The sequence below is a fragment of the Podarcis raffonei genome, chromosome 1 (assembly GCF_027172205.1).
Source record: "Podarcis raffonei isolate rPodRaf1 chromosome 1, rPodRaf1.pri, whole genome shotgun sequence".
Classification (NCBI taxonomy): Eukaryota; Metazoa; Chordata; class Lepidosauria; order Squamata; family Lacertidae; genus Podarcis; species Podarcis raffonei.
Genome location: NC_070602.1, coordinates 45,367,291 through 45,385,779, shown reverse-complemented (window position 1 = coordinate 45,385,779; position 18,489 = coordinate 45,367,291). Strand labels below are relative to the sequence as shown.

The 18,489-nt window shown below is 42.1% G+C and overlaps 1 protein-coding gene across 6 annotated transcripts in view; it reads right to left on the bottom strand.

Moving 5' to 3' along the window:
- HEATR4 (HEAT repeat containing 4) overlaps positions 1–18,476 on the bottom strand; it is a 38,543-nt gene extending 20,067 nt beyond the window's left edge. Inside the window, exons 1-10 of one of the 6 annotated variants that reach the window (XM_053384086.1) lie at positions 17,513–18,476; positions 16,688–16,769; positions 14,569–15,643; positions 12,286–12,473; positions 11,476–11,613; positions 9,375–9,578; positions 8,165–8,311; positions 4,032–4,220; positions 2,704–2,864; positions 1,329–1,433 (exon numbers count right to left, since the gene is read on the bottom strand). In XM_053384086.1, coding sequence (XP_053240061.1) covers positions 1,329–1,433; positions 2,704–2,864; positions 4,032–4,220; positions 8,165–8,311; positions 9,375–9,578; positions 11,476–11,613; positions 12,286–12,473; positions 14,569–15,518 — 2,082 coding nt within the window. In that variant the 5' untranslated portion in view covers positions 15,519–15,643; positions 16,688–16,769; positions 17,513–18,476. Of the gene's footprint in view, positions 1–1,328; positions 1,434–2,703; positions 2,865–4,031; positions 4,221–8,164; positions 8,312–9,374; positions 9,579–11,475; positions 11,614–12,285; positions 12,474–14,568; positions 15,644–16,687 lie in introns of all 6 variants that reach the window. The other 5 variants (XM_053384095.1, XM_053384104.1, XM_053384078.1 and 2 more) reach the window with 5 other exon arrangements.
- Between the last annotated feature and the right edge of the window lie 13 nt (positions 18,477–18,489).

The following is an 18,489-nucleotide window of genomic DNA, read 5'->3' as shown; positions in this document are numbered from 1 at the left end:
AGGGCTGGGGAGCGAGGAGGCAAGAGGAAACTTTCCTTCCATGAGCTTCCTTCAGCTGATTTAGTTTAGGATTCAATCCAAATAATTTTCTGTCTATATATTCACATCTCAGTCTTTACACATTGTTTCACCACCAGTGCCATTTAGGAGGAATTTTAAATGAATCAGATTTTTTTTATGCTTAACGGTGGCATCACCACTGCAACAATTCCCCACCACCACCTTAATTACTATGTGTATGTTGGTGCATGTCACAAATGAAGAGATCAGTGAAACATGTTTTTCCCTCACTCTGAACTGCCAAACAATGGAATCTCTAGTAAGCTTGAATCATGTCAGAAGGAATATTTGAATCTGCTAGTGCTTCGGTCATAGAATCATAGAGTTGGAAGAGACCACAAGGGCCATCGAGTCCAACCCCCTGCCAAGCAGGAAACACCATCAGAGCACTCCTGACATATGGTTGTCAAGCCTCTGCTTAAAGACCTCCAAAGAAGGAGACTCCACCACACTCCTTGGCAGCAAATTCCACTGTCGAACAGCTCTTACTGTCAGGAAGTTCTTCCTAATGTTTAGGTGGAATCTTCTTTCTTGTAGTTTGGATCCATTGCTCCGTGTCCGCTTCTCTGGAGCAGCAGAAAACAACCTTTCTCCCTCCTCTATGTGACAACCTTTTATATATTTGAACCTTTTATATATTTGAACATGGCTATCATATCATATCACGCGGGTGGCGCTGTGGGTAAAAGCCTCAGCGCCTAGGGCTTGCCGGTCGAAAGGTCGGCGGTTCGAATCCCCGTGGCGGGGTGCGCTCCTGGCTGCTCGGTCCCAGCGCCTGCCAACCTAGCAGTTCGAAAGCACCCCCAGGTGCAAGTAGATAAATAGGGACCGCTTACTGGCGGGAAGGTAAACGGCGTTTCCGTGTGCTGCGCTGGCTCGCCAGATGCAGCTTTGTCACGCTGGCCACGTGACCCGGAAGTGTCTCCGGACAGCGCTGGCCCCCGGCCTCTTGAGTGAGATGGGCGCACAACCCCAGAGTCTGTCAAGACTGGCCCTTACGGGCAGGGGTACCTTTACCTTTACCCTTTATCATATCACCCCTTAACCTCCTCTTCTCCAGGCTAAACATGCCCAGCTCCCTTAGCCGTTCCTCATAAGGCATCGTTTCCAGGCCTTTGACCATTTTGGTTGCCCTCCTCTGGACACGTTCCAGTTTGTCAGTGTCCTTCTTGAACTGGAAATGGCTCTACCAATATTTCATGAAAATGGCTCTACCAATATTTTCTTATGGATGTTATAGTATGTTAGGTTCATGAGGCATAACTTACTTGACTGACGCTCCCAGGAATACGTGAAAATGTTTTACAGGCCAAAACCCGATGCTTCCATTGGTAGCTGTTCAATTCGGATGCCAGTAAGCAATGAACCAAGCCCTGGAAGATTAAGCCAGTCAGTGGAAAGCCAGAAAGCACTGAAGTATAGAAGAGGGAGAGGAGTTAGGACCACCGATGACCATTTTTGGAGCTGACTGCGAGATAACAATGTGTACTGTTTTTAACACTTGATTGGGAGCCGCCCAGAGTGGCTGGGGAAACTCAGCCAGATGGGCGGGATATAAATAATAAATTATTATTATTATTATTATTATTATTATTATTATTATTATTATTATTATATGATAACTTCAAAGCATGCTGTTTGCTTTGAGGAACTGGTACTAATTGACCTGATTGACTCTACAGCTGAAACTCTTAGTGCGGCTTGTTATGAAACAAATACTAAACCATAGTAACAAATACTAAGCTGTATCAACAAAGCAGACAACAATTTCAGCATTGTAAAACACATACATCCCTAAGGCCTGGGCAAATAAACATGTTTTCACCTGGCACTGAGTATAAAACAAATATGGCACCAGCAAACCTCTCTGAAGAAGGAGGCCACAACTGAAAACCACCATCTCTGATCAACATCTACCTTTCTTCAGATGATGTGGGGAACTCAGAGCAAGGCCTCGGAGGTTGATCTTAATATCCAGATAATTACAAATACACCATCAGTTCCTGTGCTTTCTTTCATTACAAGAAAAGAGACTGCTGCTGTAACTTCACCACTCAGGGAAAAGGGGTGAGCTATCCTTGTTTGTGAGTATATAACAAACAGATGTCCTGCTGGAACCATTTTTTTAAATATACATTTATATTAATGTTAAATTAGGAATTTCCCATTCAGATTTTAACCACACACACACACCCTTTAAAAAGAAAACACAATGTGAAGCCATTGTCCATGGCATTGTGATAATCTGGACAGGAATACTGCAAATAACCAGAGTCATCTGACTAATCTACCTGGAATCCAGGGAGAAATAATGCCACTGTTCAGAAGATTATCATTAATCCCCATGGAAAAATCTGTTGAGTACAGCAACTTATTCACAGACAGAAAGCAAAATATTTTTTGATGTGAATGTTCCCTGTGGGATTCTGTGCAAGGAAGCTGAACCTGCCCCTTGGGCCCAAGTCCACCAAAGTAGAACAAGTCTCATGCCTGTCTTTTCTGCAACATGCATGCCTTGTGCTACAAAGAGTGTCCAGTGTCTGTATTCAACAGTGGGGGGCAAGCCTGAGTAAAATAAATATCAGCAGGCCACAATGGTTGTGGGTTTACAGCTTGTTCTTTCACCTGAGCCTTGGTACTTACTGTTTGTCGGCTGAGTCGAGATAATAAAAGACAAGCCTGGTCTTCTGTGGCATCATCCTTCTGCTCAAAAATCTGAGTCAGGATCCTTTTCACTACATGGAAACTTATATTGCCTTCCATTGCCAGGGCTTGAGCTGCAGTCCAACTGTCTGTACTATTACCTAATAGCAAAAGAATTACTAGTATATAATATGACGCTCTATAAAAAAGACTCTCATTCCAGCTTGGTCTAATGCAGTCGGGAAGCCTGGAACTTTCCAGATCTCGCTGAACTACAGCTCCCATCATCCCTAGGGGCTGGGCATGCTGACTAGAGCCAGTGGGAGTTAGAGTCCAATAAGATCTGAAGGGCCACAGGTTAGCCATCCCAGATCAGATGCAAGAACACATAAAACTTTTAGTTTTAACACCACTTTTAATTATTAGAGTGTTTGCAGTCTAAGAAAGTGATTGGTAAGCACAGCAGGATTGTTGAAAAAGTTACACTTTTTAGGAGAAGACGGCATTCTGCCAGGAACCACTGTGGGGCTGGTGTACTGAGCCTGATTATCCTCTTCCAAAGCAACTACTCTATTCCAAACTTATAAATGGTAAGCATAATGCTGGTGGTCAACAAAAGAGGTTCAAAGACTCTCTCAAAGCAAATCTTTAAAAAAAATGTAGTATAAACACCAACAACTGGGAAACACTGGCCTGTGAGCGCTCTAATTGAAGAACAGCCTTTACCAAAGGTGTCATGGGTTTTGAAGACGCTTGAACTCAGGATGAAAGGTAGAAATGCACTAAGAAGAAGGCACATTTGACAAACCTTCACCATGATCAACTCCCACCCGGAAACCTGTGTCCCCACTGTGGAAGGACGTGTGGGTCCAGAATTGGCCTCCACAGTCACTTACGGACTCACTTTTAAAACCGTGTATATGGAAGATAATCTTATTCGGCTATGAGTGATCGCCAAAGAAGAAGGTGTACTGAGACACTCCACACTGGTGGAGGTCATCAAAGGCCAGCAGAGCCAGTCTGGGCTGTGCAGAGGGACACTTCTGCCTCAACCAAACCCCTTCTGGCCTGGCAGATCAGGGCTTTGGATTGCAGCTTTAGCTGTGACTGACAGTGCAATCTTATATGTGTTTACTCAGAAGTAAGCCCCATTGAGTCCCCAGGCACATGCATGTAGATTTACAGTCTAACTATAGGTGGATTCGGGCCCTAGTCTGGCTTCTTTTTGAATATTCTTTGTGAGAGAAAATGTTTTCATGGCTTTGGAGATGCTTGATATCCACAAAACAGTTCCTATATGGAAGGAAGAGGAAAGTTATTTTGCTAACCATTTATCAGAGCATCCTTCATGATGGACCGTGCCACTGGATTCCACTCCCCCATGGCGTAGAAGCCCACCGCAGAAGCCATTCTCACATGAGCATCCTTATCAAACAATGTATTTCTAAGCAAAGGCTGTATTTTCTTTGGTATATCTTCAACTTCTAAATTCTTGGCACCAGTTTCTATCCCTATTACTGAAAGAAAGAGCAGAACATTCACATGTAAATATTTTTGCCTTCCTGTGCAGAAATTATACCAGCTTTTAAAAATAGGATGTTTCTTTTATTGATGGTCAGTAAGCACTCATTTTATAAATATGCTCACTATGAAAACAGTACAGTGGTACCTCGGGTTACAGACGCTTCAGGTTACAGACTCCGCTAACCCAGAAATAGTACCTCGGCCAACATAGTTCTGTAACCTGAAGTGTATGTAACCCGAGGTACCACTGTACTAAAAATCCAGGAATCGAAATGGCTAGATTGGCATACTTTGTCTGATACTCTTCCTGGTAGAGATGGATCATAAAATCATGCTGATAGCAGTTAACCAGAAATAGCTGGAACTTTTTTATATATATATATATATATTTATTGAAATTTTCAAAAAAATATAAAAGCAAAACAGAGAAGAAAAAAAGAGAAGAAGAAAAAGAAAAAGAAAAAGCAACAGTTGAGAAAGTTTACATTACTTACTTTCCATACCCAATTTCCTTGACCTCCCCACACCTGCCCTTCTTGTATTCCAATTCCAATTTTTAGCTCAGCAAATTTTTGTCCCCACACTTTACCTTGTTTCCTCTAATTCATTTTACTTAATCAATTTTAACTTATAAACCTCAATCTTTATATTTCAAAACTTATTCTTAAAATACTTTTCCTAAATTCACCCCATCAATTTAATTAACCCATTTAAACTTAAAAACCTCAATCTCTATACATCAACACTTATTCTTAACAATCTTTTGCTAAGGTCGGCCCCAAATCCCTTCCCCAAAATCCCCATTTTTATGTTAGTGGCAAAAGCAACTTAATTAAACCAAAATATATTTGTACACCCTTTGGATTCCCAAAGCCCTACCACCCCCTTTCCCGGTTTCGATCCCCAACCAAAGTCCATCAGTCCGTCTGAAATCAGCCTGGCGACCTCACATCCGAGGCACTTAACTGTCTCTCAATTTCTCTCTGCCGGTTTTTTTGATAGTCCTTTATTTTAAATTCCGAATCTCGAAGGAGCTCTGTTCCAATAAGGTCCATATTTCTTCCAGCCAGACCTCCATATTTAACAATGGAGCCAAAATCTTGTTTCTTACTTCTCATCTTCCCTTCCAACCAAATTTTCATCATCCTGTTCTTATTTTCCTTTATGTCCAACTTAACAGGCCTCTGGCTCTCCTTAATCGTCTGCAGCATCACAGCACCTCCTTCTTTTTCCTTCAGATCCTCATATTCCTCTTTAAACACCTCCTCAATTAACTCAAATTCCTTCTCCTGTTTGGCTGTAGGGATTTTTGGATCAACAACAACACTTCCCTGTTCATCTGCAGGAACTTGAATCATATCCTTTCCAAGCTCAGCAACTTTATTTACTGTTCCCTTCATTATTGTGACATTCTCAGTCAAAACATTTGTCTGCTCCTGCAGTTTTCCCAGGAGCGTGAAGGTCTTTTCCAGTTCAGCCAGTATTTTTCCACTTACAGCCATTTTTGTAATGTCCTGAACCCCCTCTAGAGGGATTCTAGTTACTTAATGTCTTCCAATTTCCACCCAAAAAACAAGTTAACCTTTTCTTATTTATTTTTAACAATTTGTTACCAAATTGTATCAAATGAAACCAGCAAAGACAGCAGAAACAAAGTTCTCCTTTTCCCCCCCAACTTTGACAGCTAATTTGACAGCTGTCAAAATCTTTATACCTCTTCCGCAGGCTCTCTCACCGATCGCTCCCGGGTCTTGGGGGAGGAGTGAATTCCGTTCTCAATGTTAGCTCTTATCCTCCAGCACAGTCACTTAAATTGGCCCAATATAAAGTTAATTGCTTTTTTCCACAAAAAGAAAGGTATTCTCACAACCTTAGTAATAAAATCCTTGCTTTACGATGTTTACAAGGCGGGTAGGCAGACTTCCTTTTAACACCTTGCCCGATCGTGCCGAATTCCCAAAAATAAAATTTCCCTTTTAAGTCCAATTACTGTGTTACTCACGGGTCGTTACTTTTGATCCAAATGTTCAAAGGAAGAAGTTAGCGCTCTCCGTCCATGGCATGCGGCTTCAGTCAGCAGGGGAAGCAGTCGAACTCTCAGCACCACGCCGCTCTCCGTCCCCCGTTCCAGAGCCTTTAAAAAGGCTCCTTTGCGGGTCGGGGGGGCGCAAATGGTGCCCGCCGAGTCACCAGGTCCACAGGCGTCAGCGCCTGTGGTTTCTAAGGGTCCCCGCGTCGCCGCCGCGGCAGAACCCGACCCCTGTTGAGCCGATTCCCTCGGGAGCTCGGAGGGAATCCGCCATTAGACGGATACTCTTCCTGGTAGAGATGGATCATAAAATCATGCTGATAGCAGTTAACCAGAAATAGCTGGAACTTTTGCCCTTTGGACCTTCTGTCTTTCACATTGTTCGTTCATTCTTTGACTAATCCTTAGCTTCCAAAGTTCGCACAAGTGGAGTGGGTGGAGTGGGGGAAGAGGAAAAAGGAATGGTGACATTCAAAACAGTGCAATATGTTGGCCCAGAATTGGAAAACAGATGTAATACCTACTATTATGGAATGGCAGGTTAAAATGATGAATTACGCAGAATTGGCCAGATTATCAGGGGAAATACAAGACCAGGACAAACAGAAGTTTTATGAAAGTTGGAGTAAATATTAGGTGTATAAAAGAGACAATTGTAAACCCTTAAAGACACTGGCAGGGTTAGACTAACTCTAACAGCATATGGTCAACCAGATAAACAAACAGAATACGCGATGTAAGAAAATGTACGATACTTACCGAAGGGGTGGAGGGAAGTCTGAAGCTCAGCAGAGCCAAAGATATATGTGAGATTTATTTGTATAATGAATGTTTAATGAAAATCAATAAAAAATTATTGTTAAAAAACCAAAACAAACAAACAAACAGAAATAGTACCTCGGGTTAAGAACTTTGCTGCAGGATGAGAACAGAAATCGTGCGGTGGCGTGGTGGCAGCAGGAGACCCCATTGGCTAAAGTGGTGCTTCAGGTTAAGAACAGTTTCAGGTTAAGAACGGACCTCCAGAACAAATTAAGTTCTTAACCCGAGGTACCACTGCATGGCACTCTCAAGACCCTGTCCTCTGATGATTTCAGAAAGGTTCTCAAGTATTCATTCCAAAAAAAGGCCTTCCCATTCTGATAGAAGAAGGCATAACTGCTGAGGAACATGGGGAAAACAAATTCTATGATTTGGCCAAGAACCCAAAGTAAAAGACAGTGCTTTTCACCCTACAACGTTGGCACCTAGTCATTCAGACAATATGGTCCAAATATTTGGAGCAGGGTGATTACTTGGTTTCAACTGTACAATCCTAATAGTGCAATCATATACTAAGAGAGTCTGTGTACTGGTCCAGTAAACGCTTCCGCTGCGCCACCAGCAACAGTTCTCTTTGCAGAGCTTTAATTAAGTCCAGTGCAGAGATTCTTGTTGCAGTACAAGCTTCAAAGTCTCAGCAGCAAGGAAATAACGACACAGGGAAGCCTGTCTTTCCAAAGACAGGTTTATTGCAGAAAGATAACAGAAACACCTCCGGAGCTTTCGGACATTTTTGCTTCACGCCCCACAGGCAGAGAAAACAAACACTCTTTATATACTGAGCAACTTAACAACTTAACAAGCTTGACTACTTAAAGTCACATGACATTGCTAACTTGCCAGCGTCTTAGGTTTCACACCCTAACATATACATCGTTACTGGAAAGTAAGTCTCACTGTGTTAAATTAAGAATCCCCCTAATTTGGGTAGGATGACACCCTAGCTGTTTTGTCTATAAACCAGAGGTACTTGGATCCATGATAGTCTGTATTCCAGTCCTAAACAGTTGTGCCACCTTACCAGCCTGCTATACCAGAAAAACCACAACAAAAGTTACAACAGTTTCCAGTAGAAGCTGCTTATACCTGACTCATCACTTGCATCATGGACTTCATGGGGCCGCTCAAGCACAGCAGTTGCGCAGGTAAGTATAGCATTGACCCGATTTTGAATGTGCACATCTGCCAAGTCTCTGATTAATCCTTCTATAGTTGCTGAATGCCATCGTGGACCTGAGCATTGAGAAGAAAAATGTCACACGGCGGCTGTGGCGCAGGAGAAAAAGAAACGGCCTCCCCCAGGGGGAGCTGAGGACATTCAACAGATCATAATTGGGGGAATATGTCACATAAAATACCTGTATTTGCTTGCATGGAGTTTTCTTTTTAATATATAGTATAATGTGAAAGTGAGGGTGAATCTTTGATTTTGGCTGGCTTCCCTAAGGCCCGGGGGAGCAAACTTGGATCTTAGAGGAGCTAAACTAAAAAAATCACCAAACAATTATTGAAATATACCCCATGGCATTGCTTTTTGATGGAAGATTCACATTTGGAACACTAACTTGGAACACTAATTTGGAACACCATGGGAAACTCATATTTGGAATACTAACTCATTAAAAACTCAAAGATTGCTGTGCCATAAATCCGATCAAAAGAAGGAGAGTTGGCATGTACTGAGAGAGTTGGGAGAGAGCCCAGAGCCTGAAAGATAAAATACTGAAATGAAAGATAGGGCCACTGAGAGGACTATGCTGAAAATCAATTGAAGGAAAACAACACAGAATAAACTGCCTCCTGCATGTTAATAGAAATATAGATTTGTTGGACATGATAGAGAGTCATGCACCAGGACTGTGAAGATAAAACAATGGGTTAAGATAGGACTTATTAAACTAGGGGAAAACAAAAGAGATGAATGCAGGAATAACTAAAAGAGATTTTCTCCAGACATCCAGAACATGGGAAGTCCCCTTGAAATTTTTTAATTTGGAATGTATAACTGGCTTTAATGTTTGTTTTATGAAGTAGCAAGATTTGATCTGATTTGTTACCAATCAGAATATTATTACTTGAAAATTAATAAAAAATATTTACAAAAAAAGGGGGGGAAATGTCACAATAAAACCCATAGGTGTGAATATCCATTGCAAATATGTGAGTTTGCAAGCTTTTATCAGCTGATCTAATGAAACAAGTTAGTTATGTCATCTAACCACTATTGGCCATAGTAATGATAATCAGTAGGAAAACAGTCGTTATTTTAATGGCCTATGGACAATAAAATACTCACCGTATTTCCAAGCAGCCTTCCACTGTTCCAGCATAGTCTTACGGATACAGATTTCTTCAGACACATCTAGATCAGTCTTTCCGTACAAATATCTTCTCTCTCTCTTAGCTGGTTCAAGGGATTCGGCTTCGCTCACTTTGGTGAAGTGTTCAATGACAGAGGGAAGCGCTGCCCAGTGGATGGCTCCCTTCTGCACCCTATGAACTGAACCAGCAGCGTTTCAGTGGAAATTGGTTAGTAGCAATCCATACCAACCCTTGCCAACAATAACATGAACGGACACAGAAAGAAAAACTGGAACAGGGTTAAACACCGAGACTATTTCAACCTTGAAAATACTACCAGCTCACATGTGGAGATTTGCAGCACTAGCTTATAAAATAATTGAGAAAGATGGCAGTGGTGTGGCTGATGGCCCAACAATAAATTAATTCAGGTAAGTCAAACCAGACCAATCAATTAAGGTTTGTTATTATTAGGAAAATTCATTCGCTTTGTGAAATCAATTAAGGTTTTTTTTAAAAAAACAGCCAGGCTCTCTTTCAATCCTGTTTAGTCTAGGGAAAGTAAAGCAGAAGGAACAACAATTGGCTTTGTAAGGAACTAGAGCTCCCCAAAAGCCCTGTTCCTGCAGAGGAGACAGGACGACAACCAGAATTTAGGGGAGTGTGACCAGTTTGGTTGTACTGGGCAAGGAGCCTCAGGGGCACCACAGGAGGCTACAGAAGGTGAGGGGTGGGGAGTGTTAGGATATTTCCGTTCCACCTTAAAAGGGAGCAGGATGTTTGTATAACAGCCTGCGTAGTTTCCTGTCTCACAGGATGTTTATGTTGTATGTTCTTTTCGTTTTCTGCTGTTTTGCCTGAGCAGTTGGAGCAGACGGTCATGTCTTCTTTGTTCTGACCAACGCTGAATAAATCTGTAAATATGCATGTTCTGCTCTCATGCTTGTGCAACTTCCTGCTGTGTGAATTCTGCTGTTAGAGTGTGCACTAAGCCTGAGGCTTAGTGTCGCTGAATTGCTGATATTGCCTGACTACGGGAGGTCGATGGATCGTCCGGCACCGAGCTTGGGAGCTCAGATGGACTTTATCTCCCTGGCAGTATCCCAACAGGGAGTGCCGAATTTTCCCATCACACAGGACGTGCTGAAATTTGAGACCCCAAGGCCCACCACTGCCATAATAATAATATTATAATATAATAATAATAATAATTTGTTATTTATACCCCGCCCATCTGGCTGGGTCCCCCCAGCCACTCTGGGCGCCTTCCAACAAAACACTAAAATACAATAATCTATTAAACATTAAAAGCTTCCCTAAACAGGGCTGCCTTTAGATGTCTTTTAAAAGTTTGGTAGTTATTTTTCTCTTTGACATCTGGTGGGAGGGCGTTCCACAGGGCGGGCGCCCCTACTGAGAAGGCCCTCTGCCTGGTTCCCTGTAACTTGGCTTCTCGCAGCGAGGGAACCACCAGAAGGCCCTCGGCGCTGGACCTCAGTGTCCGGGCAGAACGATGGAGGTGGAGGGGATAACTGAGGGGAGGGGAGCTTCCCACTGAAAGGTAGAAGAATGCAGTATAAAGATTAACATGGCCCTCCCTGTCTAGAGAGCAGGAGCAGTGATCCATCTCAGAATACACTGAACAGGTGGAGGTGTACCTTGGCTCCTTTGTGTTCTTGGCAAGGAGCTGTACCAACACCTCCAAAGTCAGGAGAGACCATAGACCAGAAACTCAAAAGATTTGCTTTTCATTGCCTTTCACACACCATTGGTGACTTCCTCTGTGGCCATCAGGGTCCACCTGCTCTGCTCCACCTCCCCTCCTCTTCCCTCCATCCGTCTGTCTGCCTCCCCCCCCCCTTCCCATGCTGCTTTCCTTCCTAGTCACCCTAAGACAGAGTGGAGAACCACGGCAAGGAATCCTGCATTGCTGTATGTAAGTCTTTTGACATGTCTCTTATCCTAAAGCCCTAGAAGTATTCTGTGCCTCTTTCTTTGGAATCCCTACAGCTGGATCCTTCAGTGCATCAGTCAATTCTTTGTCCCAGTCTGTACTTGGACCCGTGGGATGGAACAAGTACGTAATCGCCTCTTACCTGTCTTTTTTGGTGGCATGAAGCTCCAGACCTCTGGAGGCCTTGGGTAGCATTGCTGGAGCTGTTTATAATATTCATAATGATTATCCATAACAATAAGATCCCTCTTGGTCTTTTGATGGACAATTTTGGCTGACCCTAAATACACACAGAAGACAAGAGAAACCACAACTAGATAGGGATGATCCAGTTCCTGTTGTCCAGAACTTTAAGGTGGCATATGAAAGGCAGTGTGGTGTAGGGGTTACAGCAAGAATAGTCAATGTCATGCCCTCCAGATGTTGAGGACTGCAACTCCCATCATCCTTGACCACTGGCTATGCTGGCTGGACCTCATGGGAAAAGTAGTCCACAACATTTGGAGTGCATCACATTGTACCTCTAGAATAGACTTGGGGGAGTCCTGGGGAGTTCACAAAGCTTACAGGGAGGCCATAGTCTGGTCATTATAATTCAGCCTTCCCAAGGTTGCCGAGATATTTAAAGGTAGATGAGAATAAAAATAAAATAAAACTGAAATAACGCACAAAACAAGTGCATACAAATAGTTCTCTCCTAATTTTCCTGGACTCAGGTACATATAATATTTTAAAATGTGACAGGGAGCAACTTAGGATGGGATGGCAGAAAAATTACAGGATATGCACAGGCTACCAAGCATCACCAGATTGTATGATTGTATGTGATTGTATGAATCCCACAGTTGATCCAATGCAGTTGATCTTTGTGCAAGTAATCTTGGATCCAAATAATGCTTGGATCATTCGTATCTATACAATGCTAAGCAAAAGGAATTATAGTTCTACCTACCAAAATAGAGCTCTTGTTCAAACACATTCTGGGTAGTGTATGAGTACTTTCCAACCCGGGCGCTCAGCCGTTCTCGAAGTTTAGTACGTGCCTGATGTCTGAGATCCTTCTTTGATATTTCATCCGCAGTTTTGTTTATATCAACTGAATCTTCCACACCACGCCCTCTCATGTGGAAAGATGGCCCCCTGCGAAATGAGAAGCATACTTCCAGCTGAGAGCACTGTACAATTTGCAATTCACTCAGAACAAGAACGCAGGTCATCACACGCATATGGAAGCCTACCAGGTAGGGTTGTCAATTCTTGAAGTAAATAATTTGGGTTCTTGGGAAGGGCCCTTGGGCAAAGCCCAGAGGGGGACCACGCTGCCATGAAGGCTAGCAGTCTCAAGCAGTGCTTTTTTTCTGGGGGGACACAGGGGTAAGCATAATGCTCAACATTTTGTGAATCTAAGTTTGGCCTCACTGAGGGGCAGTATTTCAATATGAGTAGGAAAATTAGAGTACCCCTAAACATTTTTTTAGAAAAAAAGCACTGGTCTCAGGCAAGTTTGGAGACCAAATTCAGTGCGACCTAACAGAAAACAGAGTTCTGCCCCCCCCAAGGTGCCCAGTGCCAAGTATATGTAAAAGCTGCAAAGCATCCATCTTAAAAAGGGGGGGGGGGATCTGGAGTGATGGTGGAGAAACAACCTAGCCTCTTGCTTTTTTGGCACTTGCCCTAAAAACCAAACAATTATTTTTCTGTTTGGTTGCTTGGTTGGCATCCCTGAAGCCCCAGCCTCAGTGAATCACATGCCTTTGCTGTCTGCCAGGGTCTGCAGAAACACCACTCAATACAGGCACATTTGGCTTGGGGAGCCATAAGTTGTATAGACCCAATATATACAAAAATAACTGCTGTTGCCAAGTTGCTTAAAGCATTTTACATACATGATCTCAGCAACCTCAGCTTACACCAGCAGCATTGTTGATAATACTACATTTCTTATTTTTTCCCCAGGGAGGGTTACAGCATAGGAAATGTAGTATATGCTTCATTTAGAAATTACTGCCCCTTTTATCTGACACTCTTCTTCCTTGAGAGTATAATTCCCGTAAGATCTTTTGCAAATAGGACAGAGTTTACTGAATTGTGACCTACTTTACTCTACCTTTGTTTATTAAAAGGAGAACCTGAGGCCAGCAGGTGAACACATTCTTAATCCAACAGGCTTTGGGGAACTGGTTGTTTTAATGAAAGGGCTGACGCTGTGCTGTATTTATTGATAGTTTTAATTCTATTAATGTTTAATTGTTTCTATGTTTTTGGCTGGTCTTATTTTATCTGTAAGCTGCCTTGAGCCCCTGTCAGGGGGAAATGGTGGGGTACGAATATACAGTATACAATAGTTTTCTAGTGTTATCCTGGCCATTTATTTGTTTCTTTTCTATTCCAGGTCATCCTTTTAATGCAGGGGTTCCCCAGCCTTTTTGGAATTCTGAGAAAGTGTTGTGGTACCACAAAACACCAATTTCACAGAAGAAAAACTAGTAATGTTCAGTGCCTCCACCCAATACAAGCAACACACTCCCGTCAACTGAAATACCCTCCCACAAAAAACACAGTAAAACAAGCAAGCAACGCCCACTCCCCAAAAACAGGCACCTTCCCCAACCAAGAAGGCAACCATCAATTTAAAAATGCATAAAAACATTATGAGGCCTTGGTGGACGCTAAGTAGGTTTGTGAGAGCACCATGGTGGTTTTGAACAAAACAGACTGTGCTCAAATAACTGATTCTGTGTTCTCTTTGAAAAAACTGATACAGGATAAGGAAGTCTCCTTCAAGCTCCAAAGATCTCAGAAAGCTACTCCATAGTAACTCAGAGCAGGGCAATATTTGCAATATCTAGTAGCAATTGAAGGCATTTTTGTTCTGACCAGCTTTCCCAGCTGGATGAGTAACTTTCTGCCATATGTGTCCATTTTGCGTTTTTAAAAACTCATCTGTTAATTTTTAGGCTGTTTTGTAACTGTTTTTATCATACATTGTGTATTTTTACTTAGCTAATTACCCATAGAATGGCCCTCACCAGGGTGTCACAGAAACCCATATTTTGTCCCATCATCCTTCAAATGAGGTTTGGAAAGTGAGGGGAAAGAGCAGCTTTTATTGCAAAAATGTATAGGGCTAAACCTAAGATCACAATCCCATGAGGCATGTTTCCAAATAATGAGATTAGCATCTAAATGTAACACACCTTGATGCTCCAGTAAAACAGGTATTTATTTGCCTTACCTATAATAATAAGCAGAGAGAGGTGTCTCCGGTTTCTTCTCTTCATCTATTTGAATTTGAATCTGACCTTTCACTACTGTATCCTCAGCCTGGATCTGATCCAGTAATTCCACATCACTTTCATCAGGAAGCACATACCTGATGCTTTCCCAGTTATATTTTTGCTTCTTGAAACCCGGTGGCTTACCCTGAACCCAGCCTCCCCAGGTGGGCTGATTATTCACAATGAATTGAGCTGTAGCCTTGTTTAACTTCATCAACATTGTTCCTTCCCACCTCAGGTCCCCATGATCTGGCTCATGGACTGCGGTGCCCTGGGGTCTTGCTTTTGACCTCTTGATTGTCAAGTCTCCTAACATCTCATGAGGTTCTGTCAGGAACGCCGGTGTGTAAGGAGGTTCACAAGAAGGAGGAGGGGGAGGAGGTGGAATAGGTACCAGGAGACTTGGCTCTGAAAGTGTGCTTTCCACCTTGGCTTTCCAGATAAGCTCTTCCATGCAGACAGGAACATCAGCGGTGGTTTCCTTGGGAGGAGGCGTGTCTGGCTTCATTTCCAAGGACTCTAATTTCTTCAAAGGTTTGAGCCTACTTGGTCGCCTTTGCTTCTTAACAACAACATTTTCACTTTCTTTTCTCTGAATGACACTGGAAAAATCATACAACCCCCTGGGGTCATAGTCCTTAAAGGACTGAAGTATTGCCCCTCTGTGGTAAACAGCTTCTTTCGAAAAATATAGGTTCTTGGCTGCATTCTGGAGGCATTGTTTCTGGTATTCTGCATAGTGCTCTTCGGCATGACAAACATCTCTCTGGTACATGAAAGGCATTTTTGCCCTCATTGCAGACAGCATTGCCTTGCGAGATGGCAAGCTGTGTCTGTCAACTCTGGCCTTCAGACTAGACTCAAGGGGAAAGGGATTTTTGCTCTTGAAAAAAGTTGGTATTTCCATCCTTTCAAGACTGCTGAGACTCCTCACTAGTGGCTAACTTTTCATAAATCTTTAGAAATTAGACTTAAGGGCTGTGTAAAGAAACAAACATCCCGCTGTTTTCTGAGGGGACACTTGAGCTTTTCCTAAATCACAGAGAGAAAACAAATAACCCTATCAGATTGTAAATGACAATTCTTTTAAGATTCAAGCCAACCTCAGCCCTCCAGATGTTTCTGGCCTACAACTCCCATTATCCCTAGCTAGCAGGTCCAGTGTTCAGGGATGATGGGAACTGTAGTCTCAAAACATCTGGAGGGTCGAGGTTGAGGAAGCCTGATTCAAGCAAACACCCAACACCACAATTCTTCCCCAAACAGGCTATCACTGCAGAATGCTGGTATCGTTGAATCTCCATGATGACCTATTTACCTTTGATGGTGGATGTAATGTGATGTGGAAGGAGGAGAAGATGCTATCATGCATGATTTATTTTATATCTTACCCTTCCTACCAAAGAAACCCAGGGCATCAAACAACAATAAAAAAACCTATTTTAACACAATTCTAATACAGATGCAAACTGGGAAAGATCTCATCTGAAAAGGCTTGTTCAAGGCGGACAAAATGAAGCCCATCTGCTGTTCTCTACTTCTGGCTCTTTATAAGCAGAAAGAGAGTAGTGGGAAATTATCATTCACTATGTTATATTGCTTCACCAGTCTAGTGTCACCTCTTTGTCACCAAGAATGGGTTAAAACTCATGTCATGTCGGCACTTGGGATCCTAGGAATACTGCTTCAAAAGCCTATTACTCTACAGTACAACCTACAAATCACCCTGTCTGTGTTTAAACCATTGCTCTGCTGAAGCTGCTGGAGCTACAGCAGCATTAGCTTTAAAAAAAAGTCCCAGTCCAAGTAAATGTCATTAGGATGCCGCTGTGAATCTCTGATATTAAACTAAGCATAACTTGCCCTGGCACACAAACAAAAAATATTTTTCTTTCTTCCCAGTGACTATTACACTTGTACAACATGCACTGTGCTGACAATACTTATCCCTTTCTGCATCAAGAGGTAAGATTTCTATCCTATTATTGTGCACTTGACATTGTCAGTTCTTGTCCACAAATATTGCTTTTCCTTCAGTACCCTAATCCAATCTGAAGTGCTATTAACATTTCTTACTTGCAAATGTTATTGCTGTCAGCTTTGCACCCTGCAGGACTTGTTTCTGCCTGGAATACATGAGCTGGAATAATTTAAGGATCTATAGTTCAAAGAAAACTTGCTCATGATGAGTTATTAGGAATTTTTAACTACATTAAATATTAATTTTATCGATTAAAATTATGCATTTATCCTAGTTTATAACCCTGTTCTTTCCTCTTTTAGTGCTCACTTCCTCTCATAACACTTATGCCACAATGAGGCTGCAATCTATACCTGAGAAGAAACCCCACTAGCCTTAATGGGGCTTACTTCTTAATCATACAGCCAGTCTGTAAATCTTTAAGGTGCCCCAAAATGTTTTTGCTGTCTTCTCTTAAAGTAACATACATGTTTCAGAACATACCACATTTACTTGAGTCTAATGTACCATCGAATCTAATGCACACCCTTAATTTTCACAATGTACCGGTAATTTGGCCAGAAAAGGTGAGTGTTAAACTTGAGAAAATACAGTAATATTTATACAATATGCTACGTTAATTCCTGCTACTGTATGGAAATGTTTTCAACAATCATTTTTTTAAATGTTGTGATTACAATCATTAGGAACTTAGGTCTCTACATTAAATTACTACAAGCCACTGTGGGCAGTCACCTTCTTTGTTCTCTGCAATCTTTTGTTAAGTTTAAGTTGGAAAATATACATTGCAATATTGTACAAGAATCTTTGTTTTTATGTGAACCACTCCCAACTTCAGCCAATTTCATATCCCTGCTTCTTTGGATTCCAGGGTATTTCTTTTTCTTGTTCTTTATGAAGACTGAAAAGTTTGTACTAACCTTTCAGAATGGCTTTCACAGATCTGCTCTTGTAGGAGCAGGAGCACATCGCAAATACATGCACATTAGAAATCAGATTCTTGTCTCTTCAGACCTCCCTTCTACTTGTGTACAGTTGTTGCCAGGCTACAAATGATGTACTCACATTCTGTCAATTTTGATTTGTTGATTTTAAATAGAGCTGCCAAGCTAAGTCCCCTTTGGCTGTTTGGTATTAAACCTGCTGTTTCACAAGTTGTTGTTGGTTTTTTAAAACATGGAGAGAAACAAAGCTAGTGAAGTAACATTTATTGAACTACCTTAGAGTGCACAAGTTTTCAGCATTCAAGTTAGTCGAAGATCTCCAGAATGCTTCAGGTTGGGTGCATCAAACTGACATTTATTATACATTACATGAAATAAATACAGAAGGCAAACTTTTGCTCACTGGCACTTGTCCTGGCAATATGTCTGCCTGGCTGTTTACAACATGAATTTCCTGTAACATGAATGTTAACATTTGGAGCTCCCTACTCTTTATTTTTTATTTTTATCACGAGTTGCTGCAGTACTCTGGTTGTGGGGAGCGAGGGGCCATTTTGCTTTTCCTCCGAAACCAGTATTTTGTTAATTTTCAACATATAACAAATATGGCAATCAATAGGAAAGCAAACGAGAGACAGAGAGAGAGATAAGTCTTACACCTGCACCTCAGGGATAAACAACTTTTTCTTAATTTTAAGATATCCGTTCAGGTTCAGGATCTAAATCTGGTAAACCTCACCATGAGCGTAGCCAAGGGAGGCACGGGGTGCAAGCTGCCACTTCCACACACCCCCATCAAGTAAATAAATAGAAATACTTAACTAACTCGGTTATGGCCCCCCTGACATTGACCCTGCCTCACCCGCAATATAAATCCTGGCTACGCCCATGAACCCCACTGAATTAAATGAAGGAGATAGAGGACTCGATGGATTCGGACTGCACGGTGACCA